General features: G+C 47.6%; 2 protein-coding genes, 1 long non-coding RNA gene and 1 pseudogene across 6 annotated transcripts; 1 reads left to right on the plus strand and 3 right to left on the minus strand.

The window, feature by feature from the left end:
- The first annotated feature begins 1,522 nt into the window (after nucleotides 1-1,522).
- On the plus strand, nucleotides 1,523-2,775 carry LOC136498571 (uncharacterized). The gene is made up of 2 exons (XM_066494472.1): nucleotides 1,523-2,205; nucleotides 2,683-2,775. Exon 1 carries the CDS (start codon nucleotides 1,622-1,624, stop codon nucleotides 2,180-2,182), a length of 561 nt encoding a protein of 186 aa, XP_066350569.1. The 5' UTR covers nucleotides 1,523-1,621; the 3' UTR covers nucleotides 2,183-2,205; nucleotides 2,683-2,775.
- A 2,195-nt stretch (nucleotides 2,776-4,970) lies between these two features.
- Nucleotides 4,971-5,366, minus strand: LOC136498503 (uncharacterized). The gene has a single exon (XM_066494422.1). The coding sequence runs from the start codon at nucleotides 5,364-5,366 to the stop codon at nucleotides 4,971-4,973; it is 396 nt and encodes a 131-aa protein (XP_066350519.1).
- A 9,600-nt stretch (nucleotides 5,367-14,966) lies between these two features.
- Nucleotides 14,967-17,275, minus strand: LOC136495232 (uncharacterized). Of its 4 annotated transcripts, none has more exons than XR_010768938.1 (4): nucleotides 17,147-17,275; nucleotides 16,695-16,857; nucleotides 15,884-15,916; nucleotides 14,967-15,278 (listed from the first exon to the last, which is right to left on the minus strand). It is a non-coding gene; the product is annotated as an uncharacterized lncRNA (long non-coding RNA). The 4 variants fall into 4 exon arrangements; XR_010768939.1 differs by lacking the exon at nucleotides 17,147-17,275 and adding an exon at nucleotides 16,963-17,064; XR_010768935.1 differs by lacking the exon at nucleotides 17,147-17,275 and having other exon boundaries at nucleotides 16,695-17,035.
- A 2,566-nt stretch (nucleotides 17,276-19,841) lies between these two features.
- On the minus strand, nucleotides 19,842-22,424 carry LOC136496064 (uncharacterized; annotated as a pseudogene).
- Between the last annotated feature and the right edge of the window lie 2,102 nt (nucleotides 22,425-24,526).

Below are 24,526 nucleotides of genomic sequence, written 5' to 3' on the forward strand. Positions count from 1 at the left end.
ACAATCTCATAGTAAGAAGACCGGCGTAAAACAACTCGACAAGTTTAAGGGCCAAAACGACACAAATTATGAGTATGAGGACCAAAATGACATACTAAGATAAATTTGAGGACTGACGACTATTTTTTATATTATCCTCACCAACAATTGGACCTTAGGTCCAGATGTCGCTTTAAGGGCCTGTTTGGTTCCTTAGGCCAAATTTTAGTCCCTGTCCCATTGGATGTTTGGACATATGCATAGAGTATTAAATATATACTAAAAAATAACTAATTACACAGATTACGACTAATTTGCGAGACGAATTTTAAGCCTAATTAGTCTATGATTTGATAACGTGGTGCTACAGTAAATATGTGCTAATGACGGGTTAATTAGGCTTAATAAATTCGTCTCGTAAATTAGTCTCTATCTGTGTAATTAGTTTTATAATTAACTCATGTTTATTCCTCCTAATTAGCATCTGAACGTCCGATGTGACATGGACTAAAATTTAATCCGTGAAACAAACACCCCCTAAGTTTAAAACTCTTAGTATGTGTTTTTTTCTACGTTTTGTTTAGTTATTCCTGTGTTTTGTTTTGCATTCTTATTACGCTAACGTGCATTCTTTATTGGGATCGCCTGGCACTGGTAACTTTTCGAAAACTCAATAAAAGTTCTTTTATGCACCTGGTTTCAAATAGAGACCCAACACGTTTTGACCACTTTGCTTAGTGCTCGATCCCATTGATATGATATTCTGGATTCGCCCCTGATAATGTGGAGTTGCATTCAAAAGCACATGCGAACCAAAAGGTGAACCCTACGTGTAACCAAAACTGTGCCTTTTCTCTACCACCGAAACATTCATAACTATTTCGTCCACAGATGCGACACCAAAACCGCTCCATACGATCATATCAGGAAGGCAACGCACACTCACTCCATGCGATCAGCTTAATCCCCATAACAGCCGCAGCAAATTAAGAAGGCAAAAAATCAATTCCCGTAATAATCGTGATCAATTCCGCGATCACCCCACGCCGCCAATCACGAGAGACCACGCCGTCACCATCCGCTGAAATTGATTTTAATCCAAACTTATGATGCGACAATTGTAGACATGAAGCGATGCAATAATTAAAGTTGATGTTTTAGTTTTGCATTCAAATTTAGAGTTATATTTTAACTATCTATCTTTCGTTAAGACTTATATAATATTCATTGAAACATTATGATTGCGGTATCTATTTTAGATAACAGTATAACACACGCTCATACATATGTTATCGTGGTATTATGTGTGTCAGTTGCAACGCACGGGCATTTGCCTAGTTTGATAAAAAAAAGCAAAAATGTGCCTTTAGGCCCGTTACTCCCCGACAGTGGGACACACACCGTGCTAACCTGAACACACGGCGGGCGGCGGGAGGTTCATCATCACCTACACGATGGCTCTCTCGTAAATAGTAGCGCCGAGCTCCATGCCCCTTCACCAATCCTCCTGCCGGAGTGCCGTCACTAAATATAAGAGCGACAGAGTCGGGCTCCTCTGCCTCCCGCGCGTCTCTCTCTCTCCCCGCGATCGCGAGCGGACGCACTGCCCTCCAAACCCGCACGGAAAACGGATCGAGCCGCGATGGACGAGTGGCGCTGCCGGAGGCACCCGCCGCTGCCCGGCGGCGGCGTGTGCCCGCACTGCCTCCGCGACCGCCTCCTCCGCCTGTGCCCCGACTGCGCCTGCCCGCGGCCCTGCGCCTGCTCACATTCCTGCGCGACGTCCCCTTCCTCCTCGTCCTCCGGCGCCAGCGCGCTCGGCCGGGTCCACAGCCTCATTGAGCGGGAGCACCGGGTCGCGCGCTCGCGCTCCGTCGCCGCGCACGGAGCCGTCGGCGTCGGCGGCGACCAGCGGCGGCCCAAGTCCGGGGTGTGGGGCTGGGTGTCGTTCCGGAAGCCGCCGCCACCGCCACCGCCAGCCTCGGCCGCGGGGTGCAGGGACGTGGAGCAGGAGTACGACGACGCGGTGGCATTGGCGAGGTCGAGGTCGGTGTCAACGACAGCGGCGGCGGCGGCAGTCCCGGAGGTCAAGGGGGCGCCTAATAAGGCGGCACGGTGGGGGAGGCTCATCCCAGGGAAGATCAAGGCGCTGCGGAGCCGGAAGCCCCGCCCCGCCGGCGATTGGCGGGACAGCGTGAGATGAAAACCGATCGCGTTGTAGCTCGGGTCAGTTTGTTGTTCATTCCTCTATTTAGGTGGTGTTGGCTGATCGATCGAACGTGCGTGCAGCCGGTTGCGCTAATTTGCTGATTTAATCTGTTGTTTTGTATTCTTGTATTCTCAGTTTTTTTGGTACTGCTAATTACGATCACAGAAAATGTAAATATGTTAGTGGTTCCCAATTGTGCATTTCTCTGCTTATCGCAACGAATTTTGAACCTTTTCGTTTGAGACTGGTTTGGGCTGGCTGGTGCTGATTTATTGTGAGAGAAAAACACTATTGGCTGGCTGGTTTGAGCTGGCTGAAACCAACAAGCGAACAGGCTGATCATACGATCATATGAATGAATGTTATCATCATGAATCCTAAACGCACACACGGGACGCGAACCCATCTCTGACGCTTCAGTGGTTTGCGCCCGTGTCTCTGGGTCAGGGCAGATGCTTGTTGTCTTCCACTCCTAATCATGGATCCTGGCGCAGATGCTTGGTTCCCGTCGTCTGCGGCTTCGATCCACGACCACGGTCCGTCGATGCTCTGTGCGTCCCGTGCGGTGGCGAGAAAAATGTTTCAGTATCAGAGAGCGAAAGCGTTGGCATGCACGTCTGTCCGTTCGGACTTCGCAGGGCTTCGCGAGCCTTCCGTTTCGTATGCTTCTGCTTGTCACATCCGCTGCCCCGGCAGGACAGGACGGCACGTCGTACGCGTGGGTGGTCGGCCATTAGTGCATCTCCGATAGATGTGCTATCTTTGTCTGGAGCCAAATTTTAGAAATTTTGGAAAGAAATTGACCTCCAACAGTTTTGTATCTGGTGAGCTAAAATAAGAAGTGATGTATCCCATAATTCTCGCCAGCTAGAGATAGCACGCGGTGGCCGCTCGTTATTCTCATCCCCCGCGCGAATTCGTGCTCGTCCCTCTCGTTCGTGCGCGGGCGGATTGTTTCCGACCTCCTACGTGCGCCAGCGCGACATCTTCTTCCTTCCCCATTCGCGCGGCTGCCGCCGAACATCCCTTCACCTCCCCATCCGCGCGGCTCGCTTGGACGTTCCTTGCCCCGTGCGCCTCCAAACGACCCTTCCCTGGCAGCGCGACTCCCTCGGACGGTCCTTCCCCGTCGGTGCAGCTATCTCGGTCGACCCTTCCCCATTCCTCGTCATCCACGTTCATGCGCCTCTCGGACATCCGTTCACAGTCGGCGCGGCAGCCAGCCGCCCATTGCCCCCGTCGCGTCCTGACCTCCATGTGCACGGTCTTCAGGATCTCACAGCATCTTTCAGGCAGCCAATGTTTTTGCACCGAGAAGCCAGGGGCCAACCGCTTCTGTACCAAGCAGCTGCGTGGCCATTGGGCAATGGCCGGCCGCTGGTTGGCCCCGCCAACAAGCCCGCGTTGGCTATCAGCTGGCCGGAGATGCCACAGATTGGATGCCCCGCCGTGCGACGTTGCAACTTGCGAGCCCATTTGGCGGCAGACGAATATCGGGCGATCAAATCTTAGAAAGTCTGATGATGTGGCAGGTTTAAATATGGACAATGAAAAATTTACCTAAACTGTTGTAGCACTCTTCTTTTTAAGGTGGTTTTCTATTTTACAAAATGACTGAATCAAAGGATTTGACATGTATTGTTAGCTCATCTCTTGGAGATGCTCTCATGTCGACGGTTTGTACGGGGGAACGGGGAGGAAGCTTTTGACTCTGTAGGACGCGCGCACGAGTGGTACGGCTCCCGGTCGTGGGTGATTCGGTCTCAGCGCGTCAGCAGTGACCGCGATCAGGTCGGCACCACTGCGTGAGTTCTTCGTACCAGGACTGTATACAATGCCAATGATGCCAGGGCGAGTATTCTTCAGGCCGTGTCCATTCGATGGCTGGTGGAGTCCGTGTCTTCTGTGTTGTTTCGGCCCCTGGGCAGGCACGCACGTTCGCTAAAAGAAAAATGGATTCTTTAGCATGGCATGTGGCCATATATAAATACTGGAGTACAAGAGAAAATGAGGAAATCAAGTCAAAAAAAAAGAGAAAAGGAGGAAATAGGACCGAAAAGATAGGCCGTCACCAACGTGCTCTTTCCGTGCTCGTTACGCGGCACCAAAAAAAACTAATTCGAAGAATTGACGAAATCAACAAATAAAACGAAGAGTTCTGTAGTATATAGTAGTCAAAGATTATTATCTAAAAAAATATATAGTACTCAAAGATCAAAGATCGAAGATCATGGACCTCGCGGCAGCGAAGAAGCTGTGGACGGCTGGTCGGACTGGACAGGGGCGAGCGATACGCCACGCTTTGCCTCGTCGAAGAGAGAAGAAAACAGGCCCTTCCATGTGGGCGAGATAGCTGATAGCTGCTCATGTCATGTGCTTCGACAGCAAACTCGGCCAGTTTAGATCGTGGGCTACCTAAGTTTAGATGGTCCAAGTGGGCGACATCTTCCACTTAACTGGGCCGAATAGTAATAGGGCCTGCAGCAGTACGTCCCCCCCAAAACTGCCGCGTCTCGGCCAATTTGGATCGTGGGCTCGTGGCCGTAATTAAAATGGGCCTTATCGTAGACGTTGTCAATCAAACGCAAGAGCGCATTTTCGAAAAAAAAAACCCTTCTGGCCTTACAGTGAAGAGCTGCTGAATTCAATTCAGTAAACCCCTTGGCCATTTTCGAAGCAAACCTTATATTTGTACTCAAAATCTTTAGCATGGAAGCAACGAAAGGTGCATTCATCAAACTGACGACAAAGCAAAGCCAAGCGCAGAGGCACAGCAGCTAGTTCACTTCAGCATGACGAAACCACCGAATCCGGCGACGACGACCAGTGGAACGACGGACACCCAGATGACCCGCCTGCCCCAGCCGCGGCGGCGGTCCGGGTCCCCCGCGACCCAGAACCCCACGGCCACCTCGAGCCCCCCGAAGAGCGCGACGGCGGCGAGAACCGCGTAGTAGGCGCAGAGCAGCGCGGTGCCGCCGCGGAGGAACACGCCGCCGGCCGGCAGGGACCTGGAGGAGAGCGCGAGGAGGAGCGCGGCCGCGGCCTTGGCGGCGCCGCCGCCTACCAGGGCCCGCCGGAGCTTCTCGTCGTCGTGCCCGGCTGCCGCGGCGTCCGCCAGCTGCGCCGCCACCTCCGCCGGCGCCGTGGCGGGGATGTGGACGCAGAACGAGTCCATGGGTCGTCGGGTGCTGGTGCCGGGAAGCTGAACTTCGGAGTGTCTCTGATATATATAGGGAGCACCGCCCGCCGGAGGCCCGAGCCGACGGGCACTCTAGTATTCAGTAACATATATCGACATATACGGACAGCATGGAACTATGCCATTGCCATTCATACAAACCCAAGAGGCCAAGACAGTGTACGTTGCAAACTTGCAATATTGTCACTTCAAGACCGCGAACCCTCCGACCGCGGCCAGTAGGACCAGCGGCAGGAGCGACGCCCAGAGCACCGCCACGCCCACCGCGCGCCGGCGGGGCAGAGGAGCAGGGTCGTCGTCGTCGTCGTCGTCGTGGGAGAGCCAGAGCCCCGTCCACGCCTCCGCCACCCCGAGGAGGACAATGGTAGCCAAGACGCAGTAGTAGGCGCGGAACAACGGCCCGGACAGGAGGAACAGCCCCGCCGGGGCCCTGAACAGGATCAGGTACAGCGCCGCCGCGGCCTTACCAACGCCGCCGCCGCCCACCAGGACCCGCCGCAGCTTCGCCACGTCGTGGGTTGCCTCCACCATGTCGGCCGCGGCGACGACCGCGTCGGCGCTGATGATGGTGTTGCCGCCGGCCTCGACGTCGAGAGGACCCATCTTATTCGGGCGATCTTGGCTTCGGAAGTGGGCCTGTGGGGGCTGAGCTGCGGTGTGCAGCGGGAGACAAGTGCAGCGGCTGCTGGCTGGTGAAGTGGAGCGGAGGACGATGGTGCCATGGTGTGGTCTGTGGGATTTATAGTTGGCCTTCGGCCCGTAAACGTTCGCCGACGTGGGATCGGTTGGTTCAGGCGTGCGGGACACGGGCGCATGCAGCCTCTCCCCTGCCTAGTCAGCCAGGGGCATCTGTAGCTACAGTACCACAAATTCAGCATTGCAGTCGTAGCACACGGCGCACTGTAGCTACAGTACCACAGATGCTTACAGTACTGTTCGCTTGCGCTGGCAGCCGCCACAGTCCGAACGGCTGGCTTACCCAGCAGCCGAGTACTTTTTTTATTGAAGGAAACGATCCCAGTGGAGCTATGGTTGATTCGGCCACCTGGGGCCCCGCGTGGAGTCCTGGACGCTGGAAGCCCGGTGGAAATTTCCACGCGGAGGCTCGGCAGGCAAAGGGGAATAGACTGGACTACGAGGAGGGAAAGGAAAATGAACTGGCATGCCAGTAGAGGGAAAGATAAACTAAACCCTTTGATCAAGGTTTATATTTCTATTTTTCAAGAGATTTTTTATATATGCAAGAAGAATCACAATCATTTTTTTACAGAAGGAAGATAAACTGATGAGAGACCAACTTCAAAATGTCCTTTGTCCATACTCTATGTGCCATGAGTGATTGACACGTCTTGTAAAATGGTTTTGGCCCTGTTCGCTTGAACTTATCAGCCATGGTATAGTGTTTTTATCTCACAACAAATCAGCGAACAATACTTTTCAACGAAACGAACAGGGCCTTTAATCTTTTGGTTTGTATAGCATGTTCATAATTATAGCCGAGGATGGCAAGAAACATGTTTTTGCCACGTGATCACGTATGTCCATGGATGCAACATGGCGGGCGTCAATGCCTTCGGTCAACGGACCGTGCATGCTCGAACGAAGCCATGGGCGATCCACATCACTCATGTAGTAGAGGGTACAAGAACACATTGAGCAAAGGGAAAGGTGCAGTGTGAAGATGGTGTTGCCCAAGTTTAAATCGGGCATCAAGTTTAAGTTAAGTGGTGGCCTAGCGGCGGGAGTGCTAAGCACTTGAAAGCGACTTGGGCTGAGGATGAGCCAGGACACTGCAATCATGGGTCATGACTACACCTATACTTTTCATCCATGTAACTCTTATTAAGATCCTATTTGCTTCTTCTTTGATCAATAAGCAGTGAATTTTCCACCATGTTCATACTTCATAGTAGTATATGCTGAAGCCGCTCAAGTGAAAGCTTTGTTTAGGCCTTGTTTGGATGTACATGTATTCATCCTAATCCACATGTGTTAGCAGTGAATTGGAGTGGAAATTAAACTATCTTCCATTCCAATACATATGGATTGAAGTGGATACACATACATCCAAACAAGGCCTTAACCATATTCAGATTTCAAAAGACTAATAACTTGGACACGAGATTAGAAAATTCCACCATTTTCCCACCCGCTGCTTGTAAATTCAATGTGTAATCAGTCTCATCTGTCTCATAAGATACTAATCTGGTACAATGAGTCCATTCCATTTTGGAATTCCCCTTCCAATCCATCCTAAACTAAAGAGTTGGACTAGAAAGCATACTTTATGCGATTTCTCTAAAGAAGCTAGTGAAGGGGTCAGTTCCGAGTCATGCAATTATTTCTTAGTTATTACCTTGAAAAGAAAGCAGTAGCGATAGGAGAAGAGCATGCAATTATATAAATTGCAAAATAATGATAAACATGTCGTCAAAATCAAAGTGCTTGCTCAAGGGCTAAGTGACTAGCGCCAAGTCATGCTTGGAGAAATGCATGCACTGGTTGGTTTCTCACGTCCCATTTCGTACAACTCTACCTTAGTGGAGGATTTTTTTTCCTAAGTGGAACTAAAACTGTTTTGGTAAAACGTTTGATAAAACAACTTTCCTGGTAGATAAAAATAGTGAAATATCCATAATGTCCTTATCCTTTTCTTTTCCTCCTTTTTTCTTCTCTCCTTTCTTATCCCTTATCCAGTTATCCACCTGTGAGGCCTCCTTGCCTCCGGCTTCCTACATACCGAAGCCTCGATGCCCCCGTGCACCCATGACTTGGTGGCCCCATGCCTCGGTGGCTTCGCGACTCTCCTAAGGTGTCCAACGCCCTGGTGCCTCGCCCACATAGAGGGGCATTTCGAGGAAGTTCTGCATGCACGGTCGAGGAGTTGGGCGAAGCTACTTTTTGGGGCTTCCCGGATCCCATCTTGCTCCAGAGAGCAGAAATCGCGGGTGGAGCAGAGCGGCGGCCTTTGGTCTTGTTTGGTTGGCGACGGGGCGCAGCTGCTCCTAGAATGATTCTAGGAGCGCTACCAAATGGTGCCCTTAGTTTCACCTCTCAAAATGGAATGGAAGTTTTAGGGACATGTGACACCATCACAACTTACATCAAGGTAAAGTTGTGAATATGTTTTGTTTAGATAAAAGCTAAGAGTATCTTCAACGGATTATCTATCCCTTCTCTCATAGAAGAATGTATAAGAGATCCCCTATTATTGGTTTTCTATGTTTCCCCTCTCCTCTAACAGACTATTTAAAACCAATCCTCAATATCCACCCTAACATGTGGCTCCTACATGCCAGTGTCAAGTTTGTTTTACCCTCCTTATCCTCCCCCTGTCTCTTTCAGTCCCGCACCCTCTTTCCTCACTCGCATCTCCCTCTCTTCTCTCTATTGTCGACAGTGCTCCTATCTTCCTCCTCAGCCGACGACCCATCTTCCTCCTCAGTCGACGACCAAAACCAGGATCATGCCTCCTCCACCGATGCTCCTCCCTCCCTCCTCCACCGGTGGCGGAGCCCAAGATAAGATTTTGCCTCCTTCCTCCCTCCTTGGCCAACGTCCAAAGCCCTACTCCACCAGTGCTCCTCTCTCTTCTCTATCTATTGGCAGCCCAAGCCAGGATCCACAGAGCCACGGAGGGCGGGAGTGGAGAGCTGAAGAGGTAGGACCAGCAGCAGCAACAAGCCGCAACAGTGCTAAGAGTTTGGCCAGATGCTGGAGCTAGACATAGCCATATATATTTGTGGACCATTGACACCCCTAGGTTACAAAGCCCCAATATGAGGAACCCGTTTGTTGCCTCCAGATCGAACTTCATGAGGGAACACCAGATCCACCCTAAGGACCATTGGATCTAGCTGCCTCCACGCAGATCTACCCGCATGCCACAGAAAAATGAGCTCCGAATGCTGGAGCAAGAAGTCGAGTTAGAGAAGGAGGAGAAAAGGGAGGAGGAGACCGAGGCTGTAACAGAACTGCCCAATTTATACAAGATCAAGTACGGCTGTCCCCGCTAACACATTGACACGCGCATACTTTCACTCATATAAACCCGGTAGTCCGCCGAGTGTCCCGAAAGACCTCGGTAAATCAACATCATAACCAAGATCGCGTGATTAAGCAAATACACATCACATACACAGGGTTGCAGCGGAAATAATATTACAAATGTGTTCACAATTAAAAGTACAAGTTTGGGTTTCAAAATCGATTAGTGAAAACAACATAGCTTTCAAAAGATTACATTAATATATGTTCCAAATACATTGCTAGCATAAGTGACATCATCCGATAAAAGCATATAGATGAGAAGTAACTATAGAATCACCGAGCCACCGGTGGTTAGTCACCATCTTCACAGGCCGAGAACTTCACCCGCAACATGGTGGGATAAACCCTGAGTACAAGAAGGTACTCAGCTAGACTTACCCGTCAAAACCAGAATAAATGACACCAAGGGTCATGCAAGGCTTATAAGGTGGGCTAGCTTGACACAGTTGCATAAAAGAGCTTATGAATATAGTGACCAATTTAAACTTAGCATCAAGTTTATCATCATTTACCTGTCCACTAGATTAGCACCTGTACTAGAGCACTCACTTATTAGGAGCAAACAATATTAACCATAGCAGGTATAATAAGGCTTTCATCATCATATCATCATTTCTGAACCATTATGTTATTTAGTGTATCTACTTTGGAGATAAACCCGTCAAGTTCTCACTAACCGGGAGAGACGGCGACTCGAATCGAATTACAACTCAGCTGAGGGGGTATTCCTAACTCTCACCCTGGCATACTTTGCAAGGGTAGCCGTGGGTCACCTTTGGGACAACTCAGGAACCAAATTCGCGGGTTCAATCAGCGCCAGCACTCTCAGGGATTACCCTTCTGCCAGGACGATCAGGACTTTTAAATCGCCTGCCCTTGGACTCACGCCTACGGCTCTCTTCCGAGGCATACTTTATACTTATCGACTCCCAGCCTGAGGTGAGCTACTAGGCTTCGTGGTCGGTCTTCGGACACGGCCAACTAAGAGAGAGGCATGCGTTCAACATGAACAGGAAAGGCTCCAAGATTCAGTCCTTAAGCGACACAGACGGAGTCACTACAAACCGGCAAGCCTCCGCCCGGTCTTTATTTCAAATTAAGACAGGTTCTTTTCCACGATAGTAAATATAGCCAACCGTGCCATATGTATATTCCTATATCTCGCAGGTGACAGGAAATCACCTAACTTCTACCGCGTTTAAGCAGGGCTAAGCACTACACGAACCTGAGCTACATAGGATTCAGGGTATCAATATCTGGACAAGGATTGGATAACCAATGCAGCAAGTGTTTGCATCCAACACCTAAACTTAATGCAACAATATATATATATGTAACAATAATACTTTAACTGCATTTTGGAAATTAGGAGACTTAATATGCTCCGGGGCTTGCCTGGGATCCCACACAAGTCAGTTCAGTTAGCTTGCACCGTCCTGGTGACATCTCAGGTCCTAGCACTTGCTTAGTCCTTCCATCTTCGGGATAGATCCATCAAACGCTGTCTTCGGGTTTGGCTCCAACATCTCATCCTTCACATGGTGCATCTAGCGTACCTAGATGAGATGCAATATGCAAGTGCATAAATATGAAGAATAGTACCATGAGACGCATCACAAAATAGCAAGCAAGACAAGCATAGTTTACACTAACACACTTAAGTACTTTGCGATGCTTAACTTAAACCTCACACAATCTATCATGCTAAGATGGCAAAGAAGATGACAACACCAAGCATGACACAAGTTTCCCAAGATCTCAGGTGCTCTAACTCAGTCATCATTCAAGGCATAAGTCACACTTAACAATATACAAGCAAACACTATAATTGAAATCTGCCAATTTCTGGACATGCAAACAGCAGCTACAAGATTTAGCTATAACTGGAGTTACACAAATCCAAATGACTTGCAAGAAGACATTTTGGAAAGCTTATGAAATTATCTACATTTCATCAATAACCATCACAGCATGATTCCCAAGTTAAGTAGGTCGAAATTATACCTTTACAGAAACTGGTTCATACAAAACAGAGAGCAACAAATCCTGTATTCTAACTTTAAACAGTTGTAACTCAAACACTACTCGGCCAAATGATACCAAATTTTAACAGCAGCTAGATACATAATTTATCTACAACTTTTGTATAAACAAGTTTCACAACAAAGCACATTGTCATGAAGAACTTTGCTAAGTTCCCAGATCTGTCCATAAACCACATCGACAAGAAAATAATTATTAACTTATGTTGCAAATTCATAATTGGGCAAAACCAACTTTACCAACATTTCACCCATGACTAAAGAACACCAAAAAGCATGGTGCTCACCTCTAAATAAATTTTCTTAAAACATTTCTTAATTTATTTAGACATCAAGGTGTATTTATGAACATATACAAAAAATGCACAATAAATTCTACAAAAATTACAGTAGCTCACATATCCTCTCAATAGTCTACTATACAAATTTCATACCATTTGCATAAGTATAGCTGTCTCTACGAAAAAGACAATTTGCTATTGCAAGAAATCATGTGAGAGCGAGATAAACCAATAACTCACTCATACTTCATCCAATACTCATGAAATATTTACCACACATCAACTATCACATGAGTAGCATGCCACAAAAATTTCACTTCATTTGGAGTCCTAGATCTGCAGTTATGGAAAATAACAAATTCAACTAGCATTACAACCTTACTGCACAAATCCCGCAAAATATTGAAACTAAGACATGTCATATTATAGATCTAATACATAGAGAATGTCACAAGGATTCCAAAAAGTCCTCATTTGCTATTTTACGAATTTCCTATGAATTACTATGAATTTCCAAAGATTCAGCAAATTTACTGCAAATGGGTCCTTATCGGCACTATTCATTTGAGTCACAGACTTCGCGGTTAGAACCTTCCCTTTTCTCGAATTTGAGCACGAAGTCCCTGGTGTTCTCTTCTTCAGAGACTAAAGCACGTCATAGCTTGGACCGGCCGGGCTCGGCCGAGAGAGCCGGCAGCGGCGGGGAGGACTCGGCAGGGCGGTGCTGGGAGGCTCGATGATGTCTAGGCAATGGAGGAGCGAGCGACGCAGCAGCTCGGCTGCTCGGCCATGCCACACAGGAGACAGTGAGAGAGACCGAGGGAGAGCAGAAGAGTGAATGGGAAGGGAGAGAAAGAGAGTGAATGGAGAGAGCAGGAGGCAGACTCGGGCTCGGCTTCTCCAAACGACACGCGACGACGAGGTGGCGAGCGGCGCAGGCATGAGAGGCCACGCGGCGCGAGCATTCTGTGCACGGTCGGACGCTGTTCATCGAATTCAAATTTTCAATTCTACCTCAAACATACCACTGAGACCCATACTTCGTGCCTCTGTAACTCCTAAACCACGACGAGTTAGCAAAAACTCTATTAATAAAAGTTATAGATCTACATACCATCTCCAACTTTTATTAAAGCTTCAAAGTCTAATTAGGCCTGGTTTGGGAGATACAAGGTTCTAAAGTGGGGTACACGAAAACTGAAATCATACATTCAGTCATCCATGACTTAACCAAATTTCAAGTGCTGAAAACAGCTGCTGATTCAAAGTTTGAGCCTCGGTTTGACTTGCTTACAAGCTGATCTAGCTCTTGGTCCAAACATAAAGTTTGTTGTACATAACATGGACTCCAATTTTTATTTAGGTTCCACTACCATGCAAACACTCTAAGCTGCATTTCAAACCAAGTCAAAGTAGCATCACTATAAAGCTTAAATCACCCTTTTTGATCTATTGGAGCATTTTCTGGCCACCTGCTCAACATGAACCCTTCATAACTTTTGTTCATGAGTGCAAGTAGAGTTGTTTGAGCAAGGTACCAAGGTTTGGTTGACATCTCATGTTCTCATTCACTTAATAGTGCAATTCAAGCACTTAGTAAAATCATTCCAACAAGGATATAACTTATCATTTCATGTGACTTTTTGATTCCAAACTTCATGAAACTTTTCCAGTGATCCATATAGATGGGTATTGATGTGAGACACATGAAGATATTCCAATAACACCAGCCAAGCATATATCTTGAAAAGACCTATATGTAAAACAAGGGTGCAATATCCGAGTTTAGGTTGGGGCTCATTTCCATAGGTTTGACCTTGACATCTTCATCACCACTTAACATGCCATGTTTGAGTTTAAACCCATTGCTTAACTGGTGATAAACACCTGGGGTGTTACAGAGATGTCCCAGCTGCCACCCTCCTTCGTTGCTCTCTGGACCTCCGGCGACAATTAGAGGAAGTGATAGGGTTGGAAGACGATGTTGCGATAGCGACGGGGAGAGGTCGTCAAGTCGCTCATCCGGATGATGCGGGGCGAGAGTTTATGTGGAAGAACTTCTTGATACAAAGTACTCATCACAGCAAAACATAATAAAGATATAGGATTGGTAAACTTGAGGTTCCAATGGAATTAGGAACCGGAAACTCTTAGCCCTGTTCATTTCGCTGAAATTTGGCTTATGCTGATGTTTATGCGGAAATGTTGTGAGAGAAAAACATTGTTTGTTCGCTGAAAAGTACTGTTGAAGTAGCGCAGCAGTTTTTAAGAGTTGGACAAAGATCCCTGTCCGTATGCATTTCAATAGGGCTGATAAATGCGTTTAGCGGTCTCAATGGTCAAGAAATTCTCAAAAGAAAATTTGCACCACGAATATGAATAGAAACTGAAATTTCTATTATTATGGTCTAAAAACAGGCAAGAACACATGATTTTTCATGGAACCACAAATATGAACATTCAGATATATAGAAATTAACAAATTATTAATATAAACTATTATTCCCATGCACAACTGGATTCAGGTTCTTTGCCGAGTGCCTGAGGCACTCGGCAAAGGCCTAATTGCACTCGGCAAAGCCTTTGCCGAGTGCAGCACTCGGCAAAGAACACACGGCAAAAAATTAATCGGCAAAGACCTCTTCGCCGAGTGTCTTTTATCGGGCACTCGGCAAAGGCTTTGCCGAGAGTCCCGGTGGCACTCGGCAAAGAAAAGCGACCGTCACGGCGCCGAATCCGTTGACGGTGGCTTTGCCGAGTGCCAACCCTGCAAGCACTCGGCAAAGATTTTTTATTTTTTTTAAAAAAAATTCTTTGCCGAGTGCCAACTGGCCGGCGCTCGGCAAAGTTTGATTTTTTTTAAATTCTTTGCCGAGTGCCCTCTGGCCGGCACTCGGCAAAGTTTGAATTTTTTTTAAAAAAATATTCTTTGCCGAGTGCCCTCTGGCCGGCACTCGGCAAAGTTTGAATTTTTTTTTTAAAAAAAAATTCTTTGCCGAGTGCCATCTGGCCGGCACTCGGCAAAGTTTGAATTTTTTTTTTAAAAAAATTCTTTGCCGAGTGCCCTCTGGTCGGCACTCGGCAAAGTTTGAATTTTTTTTTAAAAAAAATCTGAAGCTCCCATGTTGCTCGCTTTACTCCTTGCTTTAACCTGCAAATGAACCAAACAGCACAAAAGAAAATAAGTAGCCAATAATGAACTAAAAGAAAATAAGTACCAAGTAATGAGCTTAAATAGATCTAACAATACCTAGGCTAACAAATGCTCTAATTAGCATTTGAAAATCCACTAAGCTCCAAAACTATAAACTGCTAGCTCTTGAAACCAAACTGCAAGTACATGCAAAGCCATTTCAACTATTTCGTTCTGTCTTCACTGAAAAGCATGTACTGAAACTGAGGTAATTTTGCAATTACAGAGACAAGCTAACTACCGACACAACCTGAGAAGTGAGAAGCACAAGAACTGATGGACCAACACAACCTGAGAAGCACAAGAACTGATGGACTTGCACCTGTCCTCACCGAGTTCCAAAACCCAAATCCAAGCAAATGAAATAAAATAAGTTTCTGAACAGGCCATTTGACATTGCTAACAACCTTGCAAGTGAATCAGACATATTCGAATCAGATTGTTATATGGCAATAAAATAAGTTTAAATTTACCAAATGCAAGCAGTCAGTTCTTACTACTGACTTTATAGTTTACGGTCCTATCAATAACGTCTACTTTCAATGCAATTCAGAGGCAAGGATAATGCTTGTTTAGGTCACAGTTTGAGGAGATATCAGTCAAGATTTGTTGTCTTTGCAAACTTTGAAGGATTTTATAAAATGTACTCAGATCATGAAATCTATTCTTTATAATATTCAGGATGTAGCTAGCAACATTTCCTCATTTACAAATTGTGATGAAATTGATTATTTGGTACTCAACCAAAGTCTACACCCATTGAAAATATTATTTAAGATAATTGTCATGATCATACCAAAATACAGAAAAAAAATTTTCAAATCTGAATCCATAGAAAGACAAGGCAAGTTGACCCAATATCATTTGAGAAATAACATTTAGTCTGATAATTGCTGGAACTAGTAATACCTGGACAAGAGAACTTACAAATTATAGCATAGCTATTGCTGATTGTTGTTGCTGAAAAGAAAAGAAAAGAGCAAAGCACTAAGCTTCTAAATCAAATAGAACAGAAATAAAAAAAATAAAAAGCATTCCCTACATGCAGAGTTATTTAGACAGGTATGCTAAATAAGAGAATGAGCAGCAGGCCATATTGCACATATGGTTAGGAAGTGCTTTTTTACTAGCATAAGAGACGTATGCACCATTGGAACAAACATGACATTTCAATTTTGGTACAAACAATAATACTGCTTTAGTAAAGTTTTCTAAATTGCGTAAAGTTTCAATAAGCAGTAAGACTTAAATACATGTTTCGCTTATGATAACATGCTGATCTTGTGAGTATCCTGGGTGTTCCAGGTGAAGGCGATGAGTTTCCGACAGCATTCCCGATGAAGATCTGTTGCTGTGTGATGAATGACTTGATGAACTCACGAGGCAAGCATCGCCACCAAGACACGAGGGCGTTGATAAATAGCAAATCTATGAGTGTGGTAGGAGTCTTGCCTGCCTTGACTCGTTTCCATTGTTGCTAACGGAAATGTTAAAGTTAAACAACTAGTACATTGAAGCGTGTAAGAACACCGTACCACAGCCAATCTATAGCGTCGAACAATGGTCGCTAAAACATAATATTAACGACCAACAATTGGTCGGTATACCACAACCAACATTGTAGAAATAGACAAACGATTTACCATGGTCAGGTAACAATGCTATCTTTGTGGTTTTTACTACAAATGTAAGCTATTTCCCAAACAAACATTGGATCTGCACACATTAAGAATAATACCTGATATATGGTCATTGCTGCCAGCTCTATCACAAAGCATACTGAAGCCCACTGCATCACCAAATCTATAAATAACCCAGAAAAAATATGGATGAAATGCTAGCGGATTTACCTGAACCATGTATCCAGTCATTTTTAATATTTAGTTTGCAACTCTGAACACCTGCAGAAACATCAGTACATGAACAAAAGCTGTAATTAAGATAAGAACTTATTACGACATTGCTGTAGTGAACATGTACAATATTTAATCCATTAGCAATCTCACCATAATAAATCTACTCTGTACATTTGCTTTCTGATAATCTGAAAGAGGCTTCTCAAACCTTATTATTATTCTCTGGATTTTAATATATGCGATGGCATCTTGATGCAGAAAAATACAAGCCATAGCTTAGTCTTTTAAGCACAATTCTTTAAAATTATTGTGGCGGCAATAGTAGGAGAATCACCTGGATTTTAGGAGGACAAATGATTAAGGAGAATCACCTGAAACTGAAGATCCATAGAAATACAGTGCTAATTAGTTACAAACCGGTAATGGTAGCAGGGAGAGTACAGAAACACAGCAACTGTTCACTGAGATGAATATTGCAGAGCTCTTCCTTTTTTTGTAATGTTTCGGATGAAGTAAGGGGTTGCAGATATATTGTGGCTGATAGATAGAACATGAACATATATCTTGTTCAATTTGTGTAGATTGCTGAATATATATTCTAGCATGCTTATGCTCACTTAACTCTTTACCAATATGTGCTTCTAATTTGGTTCATGGTGGCACCACAATAGTAGATTAATAACAGTACATAAGAAAACAGTTCCTGAACTTTGTACTGATACGTGCTGATATCTATAATTGGAACTGATTTGTTAATTTACCCTGCAAGTGATTTGGATAGCTACATGTATTAACCAGATACTTTCTTGCCTTTTTTAGATCTATATATGATGAACATCATCAAAAACATATATCTTGGCTGATTAAGCCGGGGTTAATCCCTAAATAAAATTCTAAAACATGCTTTTGGCCTGAATAATAAAAACAAATGACAGAGCTTGTATGCATCCCAACGACTTATAGTGGTTCGACATCATTAGCTGTTTGTGAATTGCGATTAGACGCACTCGTTAGTGCATAGCAGTAGAAACAGATCAGATCAAATCAGATCGAGGCACGCAAGCAGTATAGGCTAGCAGCATGATTAGATCGAAAAAAAATAGAGGAGGTAACTGACATGTACGTTTTGGTTTAGGCGTGCGCAGAGGTCATCGTCGTTCAGCCTGGCGAGGTCGTCGCAGGACTCCATGGCGCGCTCGAGGTCCCGCTCGTAAGCCGACACTCCTTGCTGCTCTTGTCGGAGAGGTCGGCGCATGCGGCGGCCACGGCCTCCTTTTCCTCGACGCTCTCGACGCAGCGGCGGAGGCCGCCGGCGTTCATAACGGCTTCGGCCTGGGAAGGAGAGGAAATGGATGACGAATCAATAGCGAACGGGAGGAGAGCAGAGAGAGTCCTTGTGACTCGTGTACCTTGAGGAGGTCGATGCGGCGATGGGCTACGCGGAGGTCCTCGAGCGGGCTCCGGCGAGATGCGATCCGATGGCTGGCGTGGCCCGGTGGCTGGCGGGCGCGGGGGCGGCCGCGGGCATGGCGCACGGGGAGGGGAGGGCGGCGCGCAGCGTGGGGGCGGGGGCGGGGGCGGGCCGGCGTGGGCACGGATGGCTGGCTGGCTGTCTGAGGCTTGGACTGCCCGGCCGGCCGAAATCGGCTAAGTGCCCCCACCCGCGCCCTTTGCCGAGCGCCGGATCAGGGAGGCACTTGGCAAAGGAGGTAACTTTGTCGAGTGCTCCGATCCGACCGTCGGTAAATTTTTTATTTTTTTAATTCCTTTACCGAGTGCCTACGTGAAGGCACTCGACAAAGAGGAAATTTTTTAAAAAAATAAAAAATCTTCTTTGCTGAGTGTCTTATTTTTGAACTCGGCAAAGAGCCCGGCACTCGGCAAAGTTTTTTATTTTTTTTGTTTTTGGCCTCTAAGTTTCGGACATCTTGTTCACGAAACATGACCGCTCCACATATGGAGATGTCCTGGTTTGTAAGCATCGTACGTGATAACGTGCACGAAATCTTCTAAAATTTTTATCGTAGCCTCCACATACGATATCACGACATCTCAACAAGTTTCATGATTTTCGGACTTCGTTTGTTTTTTATAGAATTTAAAAACACTTCGCACGCAAGTTCGCGGTCATGTTTCGTGAACAAGATGTCCGAAATTTCGGGTCCGTTCCTGGATACGGCCTCACACTACACTTAGTAACATGACTATTATTTTTTGAATCATTAAATTCCATTATTCGTACTACGTGCAGTTCAAATTTCTATTTTCTGGAAAAATTCAAGTAAACAAAAAAAAGTAACTAAATATATCAAAAAGCAAAAAAAAAATCCCCAAATTATAACTAGGAGTTCCTGGTGCTTTAAAAGGGCTGCACAAAAAAATTGGAGGCCAAAAACAAAAAAACAAAAAAAAACTTTGCCGAGTGCCGGGACATGGCACTCGGCAAAGGGTGTCTTTGCCGAGTGCCAGGCATAAGGCACTCGGCAAAGAGGGTTTTAATTTTTTTCAAAAAAATTTCCTCTTTGCCGAGTGCATCCACAGGAGCACTCGGCAAAGAAATTATAAAAAAAATTATATCTTTGCCGAGTGCCAGATCTGGGGCACTCAGCAAAGAATTTTTTTTAAAAAAAAATCAAATCTTTGCCGAGTGCCTAACAGCAGGCACTCGGCAAAGAAGGCCGTGACCGAACACCGTTTCGCGGGCAGCCTATGCCGAGTGTAGAGATTTTGCCGAGAGTCTGGCACTCGGCAAAGAAGTCCTTTGCCGAGTGCCCTTGTTTGCTGAGTGCCCGGCACTCGGCAAAGAACTCTTTGCCGAGTGCAATTCTTTGCCGAGTGCAGCACTCGACAAAGAAGGTCTTTGCCGAGTGCCCGATTTTTGACACTCGACAAAAAATTTTGCACTCGGCAAAGTCTCTATTTCCAGTAGTGATGATAGACTGGATAAAAGATCTCTTATTGGCCTCTGTGTGGATACTCCCTCTAAAATGCAGATTCAACTAGGCTAGCAGTGGCTGAATCACCAACAACTAATAATCTGTCCAATAAATTTGCTGAATTCTTGTAAAAGATGCATTCTCGAAAAAGAAACCTGGATCACCTGGATTCAGCATTGGCATTTCCAGAACGTCTTGCAAGTTGTCGGGCAGTTTCCGCATGATGCGAACCAAGAAGTCCATGAAGCAGACGGTGTCCAGCGTTTCCTCGTGTCCTTTCCATTTGTCTTTCTCAATGCCTGGCTTGAGGGCCTCCATTATGTTGGCCGTCCGGCGTCGGCGTTCCTCCTCGTTCTGGTCCTGGCTGAGCTCACCGACGACGTCCCCCAGTGACACGAGCGTCGGCTTGTAGCTGTTAGATTAATTTGGGACAGGCCCATTATTTATTCTAATTAATCAAATAAACTTCAAAGGCTCACAATTATTGTTAAGTGGAAAAATGATTAGTACCATATGGGAAATTCACTAAAAAGGTTATCAACTTAAATAGTGAGTCTTAGGACTCTCACATAGACAAGTTGAGAGGGAGAACCGGGAGGCCACACGCGCGCCGCCGCCGCCGAGCCGCGCCGCCCGCGACGCGACGGGCCGTGGGCGTGGGCCTGGCTTGGTTTTGTCGCTTGGTCCAACCGAAACCCTAGCCGCCGCAGCCAACTCCGCTTGGTCCAACCGAAACCCTAGCCGCCGCAGCCAACTCCCAACGCCCAACCACCCTGTCCAGGTCCATTCCCCCGACAGGACCTAACGGACAGATGGGGAATGGCGCGGCTATAATGAGGGGGGGGGGGGGCGCCCCTGTTCCGGCTGTGCGAGACCCGACTCTTCCTCTTCCTCCTCTCCGCAACATCTGAGCGCTGAGCTGTTCGTCTGCATCTCCGACCGGAGTTCCCTGCGCACACAGGGAGCTTCGGTAGCAGGCCTCCGGAACTTCCCCCGTCAAGCGTACCTGCACGGGTAGGCGGGGAATCAAGTTTTTGGGGAGCGCCGGCTTCCCGGTGCGACTGTTGCCCCGTCTGCAGTTTCCTGTTCGGGGGCTTCTGCTTCCTGACGGGAGAGTCTCGTTCTACTGCTCCGACACCGCACCTGCAGGAGATTCCCGTTCTACTGCTCCGACACCGCACCTGCAGGAGTCTCCCGGCGCGACCTCCTCTGCAACATGGTGGACACGAGGAGGACTGGTGGCCGCACCAACGACGGAGAAGATGGTGGCTCACTGTCCGCGGGTACCGGCAGTCCCACCCTAGGGTATAAATCTAATCCCACTGTGCGCTATTGTTCATATGCTATTCTGTTAGCGTTTTTAGCGTACTTGGTTGCTGCACTGTCAAATATTATCTGCAGTAGTGATGGTGTTACAGTATGGTTAGTGGTACTGTTACTATTGTTTAAGTCGTTTTTATGGATTAATACAAGTCGTAAATTGACCAAATGTTCAACAGTAGCCCCAACACAATGCAAAGTCCGTCTCCTCCGGCGTCAGATCGCGCGGCAGGTTTGCCTTGAACATCTTCTCGGACGCGATGTGGTACAGGCAAAGCTGATCGTATTCGCCGGGCCGAATATCCAGGTACATGGCCAGCACGCCACCGCAGTCCCAGATGCCGGACATCATGCACCGATCGGCGCTGGGGTCGACATCGTCTTCGTTGACAACGTCGCCCTCGTTGCCGATGACGCACACCTGCTCCCACCGGTGGTCCGCGGTGAGCAGCCACAGGGCGACTCTGTGGTGGCCGTGGTTCGTCGTCAGGAAGGGACGGCCAGACATCACCATGAGCTTGGACCTCGCGTGCCTGCTGTGCGAGTTTGGGTCGCGCTCGCCTGGCATGTCTATCGTGGTCACCGTCTCGTCGTCGACGTCGAAAGCGAGGATCAGTGATGACCGGAAGTCATGGAGAAGGTAAATCGTGCCATCCATGTAAAGCGACTCCTGGATGATTCCTCCGCAAATGGTTCCTTCTGGTAACGCCATGACTGATCGGGGCTGCTCCTCGGCGCCGCCGGTGCCGAGCGTGTAGACCAGCATGCAATTCGTTGGAGTACATTTTCTCGGGTGTCTCGCAGTCCAGCCTGCACCGGCCAGACAGGAGCAGCTTGTAGGTTTTACTTCGCCGGCCGTAACCCAAGCCCAGTATTCTGTAAGACCCCCTTCAACGGACAAGGGACAGCCACTTCCTTGTCGTCGTCGGCGACGGCCGGGTTCCAGAGCACGCACATGGTGGTGGGGCTATTCTTTGTGATCTCGCTGGCGAGGAGCACGACGCCGTTTCAGGTGTTGATGTACTTCTTCTTGAGGTACCTCCCTCCGGCCAGGGCGCGGATCGGGGCGTTGCTGCCGAGCCCGGCGCCGGCGACGTGGAAGCCGTGGAATCCGTTGACGCGGCCCCGATAGCCTCTTTGCCGTACCGGCGCCGTTGTGAGGTAGGCGATGTGCGGGTGGGGCAGCGGCGCGCTGAGGCGGCCGTGGAGGATCCGGAACTCCGGGCTGCGGATCAGGCGGCGGTGGAGCTTCGAGAGCGTCATGCATGCGATCGCGGTGCGCGCCGGTAGGCGGGCGAGGATGTTCTCCTCGATGGCGCCGTCGCACGTACAGGCACGCGTCTGACGACGAGCCATCGGTGGCTGACAACTTCTCCCTCTTCCTCGGGTCTGGACGAACGCCCAACGCCGCCTTCTCTCCATCCTCAACGATCTCGTTTTGCTCCATCGATCCCTGTTGTGGATTCGATCGTGGCTCCAATAAATCGTATAGGCGGTAGGCGCCTTCTTTATTTGTGTGCTATATATTGTGTTTGGTATATGCAAATACATTATAGCAGTACATCTGTACATGATGATACGTTTTCTTCCCCCTGGAGATCCGAGATATCGAAGTAATACAGTCCAGTTAGTTACGGTTACGGTCAAACGAAACTAAATAAAAGGCCCACATCTGTTGCAAAAATATAGGAGAATATATCTAAGCTAGTTATCTACCACGCGTATCCAAAAATCATTCCCACAACTATGTATGGGAGCACATGTTATCTCCCACTGTCCATGATGTTTAGTGCAGGGCTATTTGTTGTTGCTCCATTGCTCCACAACTCAAGTTGGACGTCTGACCTCAAGAAAAAGACCTAAAAAAAACTCACTTTGGACGTGGTGACCAAATATCTAGCGCCTTGGCAGTTTCTCGTCCGCAAAATCTATCAAGCGAAGGATTGGGCGGAGCGTGCTCCCCTACGACCCATGAGGCCGGCGCGCCCCGCAGCCCATGAGCCAATTGCCTTCCTTCCTCCTCCTCCATCGTTGCCGAAGACGAGCTCGCCGGTGTTAGGGTTCCAGATTTTAGGGGGTTCCATGGCCGGCAGCCATAGAAGGGGGAGGGGGGCTGGTGGCAGCGACCGACCCGACGGTGGTGGCGGGTTGAGGGCAGCGAGCGAGGCAGCGGGAGCGACGCCGAGCGGGCAGTGGGAGACAATCGGTTTTGAAGAGCTCGCGGCGGGGGCAAAGGTTGTGCGTGGTCCTCTGATTGGGATTAGTGGAGGGAGAGGTGGTGTGACGGGGGTGGGCGGTGGGCAGGGCGGCCGATGACTTAAATCCACGGGAGCACCGCTGACCAAGTTGGCGGGCGAGGAAGGTGGGGGTAGGGTGTGCAGGGCCAAGGAAGATGCGAGGTGGGAGCAGAGATGGCTGAGGAAGAAGAACAGTTCGTGGTCACGTGCCCCAGAGCGTGACCCGTCACTCGTCAACGTGCTCCTTTATTGTCACGCACCATGGCTAGATCCATGACCGCCTCCCTCGACGCTTGTGATGCCGACGCTCTCTCGAGTGGTCAAGTGATTAGTGCAGAGCATTGTCGGAAGCCTCCTCACGGACAAGCTGGAAAGCCTGGACGCGAGAGGTCAGGCTCGCCGACGCATGGCAGCTCGAGGGAGAGAGGAAGGGAGAAAGAGAGAGGGAGGGGTGGAGGTGGTAGAGCAGCGCCGGAGCCCGAAGAGGAGCGGCGACGGTGCAACAATGTAGATCAATTAGGAGGACGTGCAAGGTGGAAAGGGGATCAAGCAAGGATGTTCGGGAGGGGAAGGGAAAGGAAACTTTAAAACTCCAATATCAAACAACATACACACTTTAATAACTATTAAAACGAGACAAAATATTATCTTGACCATTTTAAAGTGGTTTCTTGAGTACTTTTGCTGATGTGATAGTGGACCCCACATGTTATGTGGTCTCTCTTTTTCTTATACTAGCAAACGTGTCCTTGCATTGCAACCGAACATATAGCTTCTTGCGCGGTCATCTAGATGATTTGTTTCTTGGAGATTTATTTAACGGCCGCATCATCTATCCAATACATCTTGGAATCAGACCACCATCGCAAGACATGTCTTGAAATCAGACATTATCGTTGGACACGTGTTGTTCGAACTCATATGAGGACGGATCATTGTTATAACTGGTACGAGGACAGATCATGAGTCCGGGTCACATACGGGACAAGAAGGGGCACTTCAGCAAGTAAAAAAAGATAACTTTACTCCACTATTTTTAGGGTTTTACATAAAAATATGATGGTTTTATAAAATACCTTGATTTCCAAGTGGTAGTATTTGGACGCAACTTGAAAAGTGAAAACCATAGCATGCTAAATTTGTAGGTTTTTTGTTTTAGAAACTCCACCCTAGACACACTTTTTTTTTCTAAACTATGGTTTACGTATCTATGGATTCTAA

Source organism: Miscanthus floridulus, chromosome 12 (genome assembly GCF_019320115.1).
Source record: "Miscanthus floridulus cultivar M001 chromosome 12, ASM1932011v1, whole genome shotgun sequence".
Classification (NCBI taxonomy): Eukaryota; Viridiplantae; Streptophyta; class Magnoliopsida; order Poales; family Poaceae; genus Miscanthus; species Miscanthus floridulus.

Excerpts from the sequence above, each read along its gene's own strand:
- LOC136498571 (XM_066494472.1), top strand. The coding sequence starts at position 1,622 with ATGGACGAGTGGCGCTGCCGGAGGCACCCGCCGCTGCCCGGCGGCGGC.
- LOC136498503 (XM_066494422.1), bottom strand. The coding sequence starts at position 5,366 with ATGGACTCGTTCTGCGTCCACATCCCCGCCACGGCGCCGGCGGAGGTG.